The sequence below is a fragment of the Xyrauchen texanus genome, chromosome 44, assembly GCF_025860055.1.
Source record: "Xyrauchen texanus isolate HMW12.3.18 chromosome 44, RBS_HiC_50CHRs, whole genome shotgun sequence".
Taxonomy (NCBI): domain Eukaryota; kingdom Metazoa; phylum Chordata; class Actinopteri; order Cypriniformes; family Catostomidae; genus Xyrauchen; species Xyrauchen texanus.
Window position 1 is genome coordinate 14,382,052 of NC_068319.1, and position 12,299 is coordinate 14,394,350.

Consider the following 12,299-nt stretch of genomic DNA (forward strand, 5'->3'; position numbering starts at 1 on the left):
TCTTGTTCACAACCATTCCTGTATGCATGGTACATTGTTATTGTTATGAATGGAAAGTCTGTGTAACCACATCTAAACAGTTTCTGGACACATGATTATAGATATTAACCTCATTTCCATTGTTTAGACTGTAATTGTGGTTGGACATTATTGCTTTGATTGAACTGTCTGGGCTTTGCCGCAGTTTGCATCAAGCCCAGTAATTGACTGTACTCGCTATACAGGAAGCATGCTGATTGTGCAAATCTCAAGCTGTTTGCTTGTATACTGTCAACTACAGTTCCTACTGATGAACAACAGCCTGCTGTGCAGTGGCAGTTAAAAGCCCTGTGAAATCTGCAAGAGTAGCAACTTGATTAAATTATGATGCCTCTTAATTGGTGCTTAGACTACTGAAGCGTTACATTTTGCTTTCACAAATATTAAAATTGTATTCAAACTATGCAACTCTGACTGCAAGAAAGGGCTCATAATTTGGCAGATAATAAGGTAAAACTGTAACTTTGTATGACTTTAAGCAGACTGATGAGTTGGATAGTGTGAACATGAGTCCAGTTCCTATTATACACAAGACTTAAGGCCTAGGTTTAAAACGTTTCTCGAACAATAACTATCCCCCACTGATTCTTGCCATCATGCTGGCATATTAAGACTTGGTGCTAAGTGTATTGTTTTTATAATCTTAGGAAGTGAAGTTAATACCCTGATCTCAGAAATCCATGGTACTCATATCAGGTTAGGCTGAATAAAATGAGTTTTTGATAAGTGATGAATCTTACCAACTCAATGTTTAATTAGTGCATTTGATGAGCAACTCTGGTATGTATTTTACTGGACAAAATATTTAAGTGATGCATTTGAACAGTTTGAAAAAGTTATTCGGTCAGCTCTCTTGTTTGATACAAAATATACTTGATGTACAATAAAATATAATAGTAACTACATACATTATCATGGTACAAAATTAGATATATCTTCTTAAACTCTTTGGTTTATTACAAACATGTATTAGAAAAATACCATAAATCTGTATAGACCCAGAATTACAAATCCATTTTGCATCAGTCATACAATTCTAATGCAACATCCTTATTAAATCAGTAGTGTGCATATGCCATTAATTACATCTTGGAAAACATAAACATGTCTTTTAATTCAGATTATTTCTGAATACACCAGAATACTTCAAAGGGAACACAAAGTTTGTAAATGCCATCTGCATTCTTCCAAATCCCTTATTAGGATTCATCAGTGTGTTTTGTTGTGACAAAAACAGTATTTACATAGAATATCTTTCATACACAAGATAAAAGACCCATTACCTATGAAAAATGGAAATTGGAAAATACATTTAGAGAGGGGGGGGAAATTAATGTCTGATATATTCTTCATGAGTGTTTTTGTCTCAAATCAAATGAAATCCATTTGTCCCCACATTAGAAAAGGATACATTTTTTCCACTTAAACCCAAAAATGCTGTAAAAAGAAACTAATAAAACCAAAGATGGCTTGCAAAACCACAATGAAGAATATAAGTTATAAAAAGGCAAACAAAAATATAAGAGAGTTCCACAGGCAATAATAATAATATAAAGAGCTAGTGAGCGCACATGTCTTAATCTCAAACTAGAGATAGCTGACATTACTCCAGTGACTACAGCCCTGAAACGCAACATAATGATCTCACAACCGTGACGTTTGGGATGAGCCACGATCACATTGTGCAAATCCTTTGCTGGTCAGAACACGTCTGTCTCAACATGTCAGAACACTCTGTCCTCATCCTCGCAGTGAGCAGTGTGTTCAGTAGATTTGTAAATATGCTGAAGTTGCACCATCTTTCCATTTGTGCACCTTGTCTGTGATGACAGTGCGGCAGAGGGGACACGTCTTCTCCTGTTTGAACCACTGTGCTATGCATTCCTCACAGAAGATATGCTAGGGACAATAAAACAGTTTACATAAACACGTGTGTTCTTGGCCAGAGTGTTTCTTTTAACAAGAACAAGCTGCATTATGTGGCATAGTTTATTACTTCAGCAGAAAGACAAGAATGCATGTAGTGTGTCAAAATACAGTAAGAACAATAGAGTAGTTAGACCTAATGTATATCAGCAGTGGTGCAGGAATGTTACACCCTAAATATGAAGTTGTGGTAGGAGCTGAAACAGGCAGTACTTTCAAGAAGGAATATTCTGGGTTCATTTAAACTCAAACAACAGCATTTGTGGCTTAATGTTGATTACCACCAAAAATAATTGTGACTTTTTTTAACCCTATAAGCACGGACTGGCGGTACCGCATAGAAGAAAATAAGTATCATAAAAAATTATTAATATTATCAAAATATGAATAACTACAGTCTTGACCAACACAATGCTGTAGGTATTGTAGAAGCTGTACTTTAAAATGCATGTAGGCTTTATGACCAAAACTGAACAAGTGCTCCGTTTTGATAATTTATTTATAATTTTGCATTGTACATATTACTGTAACTGGTAAAAACATCAAACTGATCAAATAGCCATGTGTCATATGTCTTTGGAAAGCTCTCATAGAGTCTCAAATTTGTTTTACTCACAGACAAAAATATAGCTAAAAATAGCTTAGTACATGTCTTTGATATACATATTACATACAAACAGTTTTCACTTATAACTTTGCGAAAAATAAACATAAAATATCATACCATTACTTAGAGGAGGGGATTCCCATGAAAACGAGCCCACACACAACGTAACTGGATGCATAGATCATTACAGCACATAATGTGCTATCTGGCTAAAAACATGTTAAGTTTTCCTGGATCAGATGACTTCATTGGAAATTATGTAATACGATTGATTTAATTTTCCATGACACTGGACAACGTATTAGGATTCAGATCACTGCAACAGAACAGATGAAGTCATCCAAATGTGGGCAGAGAGGATTATTCACTCTAATTACATATGACAACCAGGAGATGGCGTCAAGTATACAGTGCATCTGCAAAGTATTCACAGTGCTTCACTTTTTCCACATTTTGTTATGTTACAGCCTTATTCCAAAATGGATTAAATTAATTATTATACAAACAATACCCCATAATGACAATGTGAAAGAAGTTTGTTTGAGATCTTTGCAAATTTATTAAAATACAAAAAAATGTAAATCAAATGTACATAAGTATTCACAGCCTTTGCCATGACACTCAAAATTGAGCTCAGGTGCATCCTGTTTCCACTGATCATCCTTGAGATGTTTCTACAACTTGATTGGAGTTCACCTGTGGTAAATTCAGTTGATTGGACATGATTTGGAAAGGCACACACCTGTCTATATAAGATCCCACAGTTAACAGTGCATGTCAGAGCACAAACCAAGCCATGAAGTCCAAGGAATTGTCTGTAGACCTCCGAGACAGGATTGTATTGAGGGTACAGAAACATTTCTGCAGCATTGAAGGTCCCAATGAGCACAAGCGCCTCCATCATACGTAAATGGAATAAGTTTGGACTCTTCCTAGAGCTGAGCAATCAGGGGAAAAGGGCCTTAGTCAGGGAGGTGAACAAAAACCCTCTGACAGCGCTCTGACAGAGCTCCAGCATTTCTCTGTGGAGAGAGGAGAACCTTCCAGAAGAACAACCATCTCTGCAGCACTCCACCAATCAGGCCTGTATGGTAGAGTGGCCAGACAGAAGCCACTCCTCAGTAAATAGCACATGACAGCCCACCTGGAGTTTGCCAAAAGGCACCTGAAGGACTCTCGGACCAAGAGAAACAAAATTCTCTGGACTGATGAAACAAAGATTGATCTCTTTTGCCTGAATGGCAAGCATCATGTCTGGAGGAAACCAGGCACCGCTCATCACCTGGCCAATACCATCCCTACAGTGAAGTATGGTGGTGGCAGCATCATTCTCTGGGAATGTTTTTCAGGCAGGAACTGGGAGACTAGTCAGGATCAAGGGGAAAATGAATGCAGCAATGTATGGAGATATCCTTGATGAAAACCTGCTCCAGAGCACTCTGGACCTCAGACTGGACGAAGGTTCATCTTCCAACAGGACAACGACCCCAAGCACACAGCCAAGATAACAAAGGAGTGGCTACAGGACAACTCTGTGAATGTCCTTGAGCGGCCCAGCCAGAGCCCAGACTTGAACATCTCTGGAGAGATCTGAAAATGTCTGTGAACCGACGTTCCCCATCCAACCTGATGGAGCTTGAGAGGTCCTGCAAAGAAGAATGGGAGAAACTGCCCAAAAATAGGTGTCCCAAGCTTGTAGCATCATACACAAAAAGACTTGAGGCTGTAATTGGTGCCAAAGATGCTTCAACAAAGTATTGAGCAAAGGCTGTGAATACATGTGTACATGTGATTTTTCATTTTTAATAAATTTGCAAAGATTTCAAACAAACTTCTTTCAAGTTGTCATTATGGGGTATTGTTTGTAGAATTTTTAGGAAAATAATGAATTTAATCAATTTTGGAATAAGGCTGTAACATAACAAAATGCGGAAAAAGTGAAGCGCTGTGAATACTTTCTGGATGCACTGTATGAGTCAGATACAATGATAGCTCAAATGGCAGAATGGAACTGAACAAGATTTTGTTTCTACTGTCTGCATGCTTTCGAGAGAGATTATACCTTTAGTCATTGTTGGGTAATTAGTTATGTACAATTATTGTTTTATTTGTTTGGACAGGCTTTTGGACACTTGGAGATATTTTTGGACACTAGGATAATTATTTTTGAATGCTAAAACCTTTGATTGCTTTTTCATGTAAACACAAATGTTTACATGGAAACAGCTTATCAGAGCTTCCTTATTTACACCCTGAGATATATAATGTCAAATCAGAAAAAAGTTTTAATTTAAGTTGGGGTTTTTGGGGGATTTTTCAGCATTTCTTACACTGGGAGTCTTATAATTTATCATAATATATATCATTAAATAATTAAAGAGTTTTCTTTAAAATGAAACCAAACAATTGAGCATTTCCTGTTTATTTTGTACATTCCATTAAAACCTTAAAGGGTGAAAAAAATAACTAAACTTACATTATTAAACCTACTTACAATGGAAGTGAATAGGGCCAATTTTTTGAGGGTTTAATGGCAGAAATGTGAAGCTTATAATTTTATAAAAGCACTTACAGTACATACATTTTTCTGTTTAAACTTGTGTATTATTTGAGCTGGATAACTCAAGGTGGATATCAGGTGGATTCTCACCTGACACACGAGGACCCGAGGCTGCTTAAAATCAGCCTGACAGATCAGACACATGTCTCCTGCCTCTCTGCACTGTGCCACACTGGCTGGGGCTCCATTCACCTTCAAAGAGAGGGAAACATGTAAACGACTAAAGTGCAAATAAAAAACTACAAATGTATTTATCATTTGATTATTTAGTTTACCGATTACCCATCAAATATTTCAGAATAATGAGAGTAGCAGAGGTCAAATACAATCTGTGTAGATGTCTAGCATTATTCAAAAGCTGTCAATCTTTTTTATACCTCAGGACTGAAAAAAGTCCGGAAAGTTTTTTGCAAAGATCCCAACTGTCTGTACAGCCCTAAAAGCTGAAGAGAAATAGCACAGTAATTACAGCAGAATAATGAACGTTCATGCCACAACATCATTACTATTTTTATTAATCTCCAATTTATTAACTTCCTAATTTTAAACTGTAACAGCCTGTAATGATGAAGAACTTATTCAATGATTTACACTCAGTGTTTTAGATCTGTTTCCAATCTAAACAAACATTGACAACTCAACAGCAACTAAGTTTCACTGTCTAACCAGGGTGTCATCAGGCTGCTGGCTGTTTGATGGTCCAAAAGTCATATTTAGGCAGCAAAATCAATATTTTATTCAGCCCTAGTTTCCTAAGGTTCCTTGTGCACACCTTCATTATGAGGTAGAGCAAGGCCAGCAGAATTCCCAGAGTCAGACCAACTGAGTTATCCATTTCATCGTAGCTGACCAGATAGCGGAACCAGAGTGGGACTGGAGCGATCATCTGATACACCTGCCCCACCTCCTCAATAAGCATATACCACTGACCCTGTGGAACGCAGGATAAATACAGTGAAGCTGTAATTCAATTAAATTCATTGCAAGCCAAATCATTTCACAAAGTAACACATTATTCTCACCCTTCGCTGGTATGCCATGAGGGGGGAGGGGACGAGAAGAAGAAGACACTTGAGCCCCATGAAGATAAATTTCACAATGAAGTTAATCACACCAACACACCACAAAACCTCCCAGAAATTTTGGGAATCTATTGTCGGGTTGGCAAAGATGAGGCTGGTGGGACAAAAATAAAGAAAGAGAGAGACATTATTTTCCACTAATATACACTGACAATTAAGAGCAGGAGTTTAATACCTCGGCTACACCATCCACCATGTCCAAACAAGTGGCCTGTGTTGTAACAGGTTACTGTAGAGTTTGAGGTGAAGTAATATACTGTGTAAAATACTCACCCGCGATAAAGTGACTGAGTGTTAAAAGTGTAAAAAACATGGAGACTGCAGGACGTGAGGAAAAGCACGAGCCAGGCACAGTGCAAATTTATCCTTCGGTCCTATAGACAGGAGACACAAAAACAGAAGTGCCTTTAGAAGGATATCAATTGCAGTTAGTAAATAGTCATTTTACTAAAGCTTTACAGCATGGTATTAGAGCCCATTGACACCTAGAGCAAATATTTGGTGCAAACATACTGTAACTGAATCAAAGCAACGCTTTCCTATGGATCCATAGGAGCCATATTACCCTGCAGCTCTTGCCTGGTTGCCTGCAAAAGCTAAGCAGGATTGAGCCTGGCCAGTACCTGGATGGGAGACCTCCTGGGGAAAACTAATGTTGCTGCTTGAAGAGGTATTAGGGAGGCCAGCAGGGGGTGCTCACCTTGTGGTCTGTGAGGGTCCTAATGCCCCAGTATAGTGACGGGGACACTATACTGTAAAAAGGCACTGTCTTTCGGATGAGACGTTAAACTGAGGTCCTGACTCTATGTGGTCATTAAAAATAAGGGATGGGATTATAAGGAGGCCATGATTGAGAAGGGCCAATGGGGGGAATGTGGCCAGGACACTGGGGTTACACCCCTGCTCTTTTACGAGAAGTGTCCAGGCCTAATTCCCCCTCATTGGCCCTTCTCAATCATGGCCGCCTAATAATCCCCTATACTATGTAAAGTGCTTTGAGTGCCTAGAAAATCACTATATAAATGAAAGAAATTATTTGTATTAATTATTATTATTATCTATTGCACTAGCAATGAACATTTCTGACAAGAAAGCAAGGTTATTTGTTCTGAAGGTTGATTTATTTTAATCGTTTGACAAAAAAAAAAAGCTGTGGATCATGTTTTTGGGTCACTGACAAATGACCATCCGAGGTGATAAAAATGAGACACCATTTAAAGTTTAAAACTTTCATAGAAATGCAATCTTTGTCCATTTTTAAAAAGTTTCACAATTTCTTTTAACAAGTTTCCTCAGGGTCTTAATTTAAAAAAAAAGAAAATCAAAATATTAATATTTAACGATATGACAGAATTATTATAATTTTTTTACTTCACGAAGTCTAAACTGGTCTTCTCTTTTTTTTTTTTTTTTTAGCAATAAACAGATCAATATTTAAGTCCTTTTTTAATATAAATTTTCCTCCCTGCCCAGTAGGTGGCGATATGCATGAAGAATGTGAATAGCCAAAAACAAAAGAAGAGGCATGTTTAAAAGTACCGTAATTTCCGGACTATAAGCCGCAACTTTTTTCCCACGCTTTGAACCTCGCGGCTTAAAAAACGTTCTGTGACGTGCTCAGTTTTTTGGCGGCATGAAGCTTTCATTAGACCAATGAAATTGCCGAACGGGTTAAGGTCAAACAACTTTTTTGTTTACTGTTTAGAATAAATCGAGCGCACTCAAACTTCCCATCACTCTGATTACGGTAGTCATTTTGTCACCCTCAAGACACGGAGAAATGCATATGATGCAGCTTTCAAGTTGAAGGCGATTGATCTGGCTGTTGGAAAAGGAAATAGAGCAGCTGCACGGGAGACGTTGGAAACAGCAGCGTGAGGAATTGACTCAGTGCAAAAAGACAACTAAATCTGAGGCTATTCAACTCTGACACCGAAGGAGATGACTTCAGTGGTTTCATGTGCACAAGAGGAGGAAGATAGTGACCAATGACTTTCTTGCTAGGCTACTGTTTACTGCAAAAACATTTTTTTTTGTTACAAGCCGTGTGTGGCAGCGGGGGCGTGGTCAAGCGCCCATCCGGGAGAGAAAAGCGGTAAGGGCGCTTACACCTGCGCTAATGTCTAACACCTGTGTCTAATTTCAGTAAGCGTGGGGAGAGCGGCATAAAAAGGCAGCAGATACCGAGTGTGAGTGAGTGAGTGAGTGAGAGAGAGTGAGTGAGTGACAGACAGACACACGTCAGTCTAGTGTTGGCGCATACAAGACCAAGAATTGAGGAACTTTATAAAATTGATTGTAAACATTGCAGTGGCCATTAAAAGCCTTACCTGGAACATCAAGTGCCCTGTTTCACATGTCCTTCTTGGGAAAACTGTCACACTGGCACCAGTGTGACAGTTTTCAGCACTTGATGTAAGCGCCCTTACCGCTTTTCTCTCCCGGACGGGCGCTTGACCACGCCCCCGCTGCCACACCGTGTTTCGTTAAAGCCTATTTATTTGTGTTACAAGCCGTGTTTCGTTAAAGCCTGAGTAAAGTTCATTTGTTTCAATGTACCGGTAGGCACCTGCGGCTTATAGACAGGTGCGGCTTATTTATGTTCAAAATAATAATTTTTTTTAAATTCAGTGGGTGCGTCTTATATTCAGGTGCGCTCAATAGTCCGGAAATTACAGTACATCAATATTTAACTATTTTTCTCCCATACCTATCATATCACTTCTGATGATATGGATTAAAACACTGGAGTCTTATGGATTACTTTTATGCTGCCTTTGTGTGCTTTTTGGGCCTTCAAAGTTCTGGCCACCATTCTCTTGCATTGTATGGACCTACAGAGCTAAAATATTCTTCTAAATATTTCATTTGTGTTCAGCAGAAGAAAGTCATCCACATCTATGATGATGAATGATGAATGAAAGTTAAATATTAATAAGTGCAACTTACGTGGAGAAAGACTTGTGTTTGAATGCTTTTGTTGACATACATAAAAGTGGTAAACAGACCAACTGCAACAGCCAGACCTGAAGAAAGAGGAGAACAACAAAAGTGTGACAGGGGTCCTGAACTTTACACAGAACTAACGACATCAACACCTGTTCTCACAAACAGCTTTCCTTCACGTACCTAGGGCATGCTCAATGACTAGTTTAGCACACAGAATAACCACGAAGGGAAGACTTTTCTTCATCCAGCGCAAGAGGTAACGCAGCTCTGATACTGAGCTACTGGATTCTCCGGATTCCAGGTCAGACTCGCCGCTGTCAGACTCGTGAGCGCGCACGTGAGAATGAGATTGGCATTGAGTGTGACTGCCTGCTCTCGCCCTCCGCGAGGTCGCTCCTCGCCCACCTGTCGGCCCCGGTGAGCTGGCGATGGGAACCCGGACGTCCTCGCCGGTTTCCGGGCCGCAGGATGTTCCAGGGGCCGGCATTCGGGCGAGCAGCTCCGGCTGCAGGGTTAATGACAGCCCGTTCCCCTCCTGCGGGTTCGGTTCAGGCTGCATAGGATCAGGTGAATCCCTCAGTTTCAGAACTCTTCTGGACTCGCTATATGCTTCTCTGTATTGGGAAATAAACCAAACCAATGCATTAGAACTAGCACTCACATTAACACACACACATAAACACTAGGCTACCTTGTATGCATATTAAATCATTGTTTAAATAGTACACTAGCACACATTACAGCAGGACTGTTGACACGATTAATCAAGGAATTACAGAACAATGTAATATTAATAGAAAACTTTACTAAACAACATGGTTAAGAAGGATATATTTGCCAGCCATAAACACTTTCATATCTCGCTCTCTAAAAACTTTCTATGGTTTATATCTCAAACACTTCTAGTACATGATTTACTTGTGAAAACCTAGACATGAGTATTGAGGTAAATAAATACCTGTCATACTGCGCGCGGAGTTTCATGATAAAGCACCGATCTCCATTCTACAGGCTATGGTGGTGTTTGAACAATAACAATTTAAAGAGATAATAATGAAAACGGCTAGAAGAGTTTCGTTTCAGCTTTCCATTGTTCCGGAAGCCATCTGACCTACTAAGGAACTTGTGGCTTGACAACATGAGGCAGGAAACTAAAACAAAAGTCCTCTACATGGCTGCGAGGAGGATTTTCAAAATAAAAGTCCTATTTTTTTCTCTCCCCATTTTGGCATACCCAATTCCCAATGCGCTCTAAGTCCTCATGGTGGCATAGTGACTCGCCTCAATCCAGGTGGGGGAGGACAAATCCCAGTTGCCTCCGTGTCTGAGACCGTCAATCCGTGCATCTTATCACGTAACTTGTTGAGCGGGTTACCGCTGAGACCAAATGCGTGTGGAGGCTTCACGCTATTCTCCGCGGCATCCATGCACAATTCACCACACACCCCACTTAGAACAAACCACATTATAGCGACCACGAGGAGGATAACCCAACGTGACTCTACCCTTCCTAGCAACCGGGCTAATTGTTGCTTAGGAAGCCTGACTGGAGTCATTTAGCATGCAGGGGCGGGGCCAGAATGGTGGCACCTTAAAAATTAGCTTTGCACCCCACTTGCCACCCCAACTCGGATCTCGCTCACATCCTGGAGATGGTGTGCAACGGCTTAACCCGTCCACCACACACCCAGCACAAACTCACTGGATGCCACCCCTTACTCCAATTTTGTCACTCCTGGCAAAAAATCCTGGACACATCCCTGTCAACACGCCTTCGAACTTGCAACTCCAGGTGTGGTAGTCAGTGTCTTTGCTCACTGAGCTACCCAGGCCCCCATAAAAGTCCTCTTCTAACACAATTTGAAGTGTTTTTTTATTGCACACACAACATCCTTGTTTTGTGCAATAAATATAAAACAAGCCTTTAAAAGGCCTTTAGATTATATATTTATTTGTTGACACTTGCTACATAATGCCAATGGCAACTGTAGCTATAACTCCTAAATTCCACTCCAAAATAAAAAGCTACAAATGGTTTCATTTTTTATAGATTTATTATAAATTATGGTTAACACTTCAATTAATGCAAAAGCAAATGTAGTGGCTTTTCCATTTACCTTTAAAAAAATTCTGAATAAATAATATGGCCATTATTTTAAGATTACTCTTTAATTCAATTGGATGTAAATGTGTAATACAACTGAAAGGCATAAATAAACATTAAATATTGACAGATTCAAGTCGAAATAATTTTTTGTGGTAATCAACATTATGCCACAAATGCTGTTGATTTGAGCTTAACTTGTATTAAACCTGGAATATTAATTTGAGATGTTGGAGCAGGCAAGCCTCCACTCGCCGGCATTCACATTTGATAATGGTGTTCTGAATGGTTTATAATGCTTGCAGGTTGCCCATTGTTGCTGTTTGTCTCTTATTTTCTTTTTTTGCTTGGTCACTGCAGATATGTCTGCTAGAGTTCACTTGCAACATTAGGCTGCCTTAACTTCTGATTCGTAATATTTACACTCACTGAGCACTGAATTAGGAACGCACACCTACTTATTCATGCAAATATCTAATCAGCCAGTCATGTGGCAGCAGTACAGTGCATAAAATTATGCAGATACAGGTCAGGAGCTTAAGTTAATTTTCACATCAACCATCGGAATGGGGAAAAATGTGATCTCAGTGATTTAGACAGTGGCATGATTGTTTTTGCCAGACGGGCTGGTTTGAGAATTTCTGTAACTGCTGATATTCTGGGATTTTCACACACAACAGTCTTTAGAATTTACTCAGAATGGTGCCAAAAAATAAAAAAACATCCAGTGAGTGGCAGTTCTGTGGACAGAAACACCTCGTTGATGAGAGAGGTCAACAGAGAATGGCCAGACTATCACTCACAGTGCTGTACTGTATTTATCAGTACTCTTTCCTCCACTGTAAATATATAACTTTCTGCCCTATAGTGAACCTCTGTGGTCCATACAGTATCTCAAAGAACAGCCTTCACCCCACTCACTCACATTGTCCTCACTTGACCCCCCAACTGCTATCATACAGTACCCTTCAAAATGTACTCTGAGCTCATGAGATATCTTTCTCACTCTTATTCAAGGTTTCTTTTCAATTC

The 12,299-nt window shown here is 39.5% G+C and overlaps 1 protein-coding gene across 1 annotated transcript; it reads right to left on the reverse strand.

Annotated features, from left to right (window-relative positions):
* Window positions 1–102: 102 nt before the first annotated feature.
* Window positions 103–10,286, reverse strand: LOC127636493 (E3 ubiquitin-protein ligase RNFT1-like). Its single transcript, XM_052116983.1, has 9 exons — window positions 10,122–10,286; window positions 9,344–9,777; window positions 9,164–9,240; window positions 6,488–6,588; window positions 6,155–6,308; window positions 5,905–6,063; window positions 5,510–5,575; window positions 5,223–5,324; window positions 103–1,938 (listed from the first exon to the last, which is right to left on the reverse strand). The coding sequence occupies exons 1-9, from the start codon at window positions 10,145–10,147 to the stop codon at window positions 1,804–1,806; spliced, it is 1,254 nt and encodes a 417-aa protein (XP_051972943.1). The 5' UTR covers window positions 10,148–10,286; the 3' UTR covers window positions 103–1,803.
* Between the last annotated feature and the right edge of the window lie 2,013 nt (window positions 10,287–12,299).

Coding starts and splice junctions, on each gene's coding strand:
- LOC127636493 (XM_052116983.1), bottom strand. CDS start 10,147: ATGAAACTCCGCGCGCAGTATGACAG. Junction 9,241..9,343: donor AGTCATTGAGCATGCCCTAG/GTACGTGAAGGA, acceptor CTCTTTCTTCAG/GTCTGGCTGTTGCAGTTGGT. Junction 5,325..5,509: donor GGACTTTTTTCAGTCCTGAG/GTATAAAAAAGA, acceptor CTCTCTTTGAAG/GTGAATGGAGCCCCAGCCAG.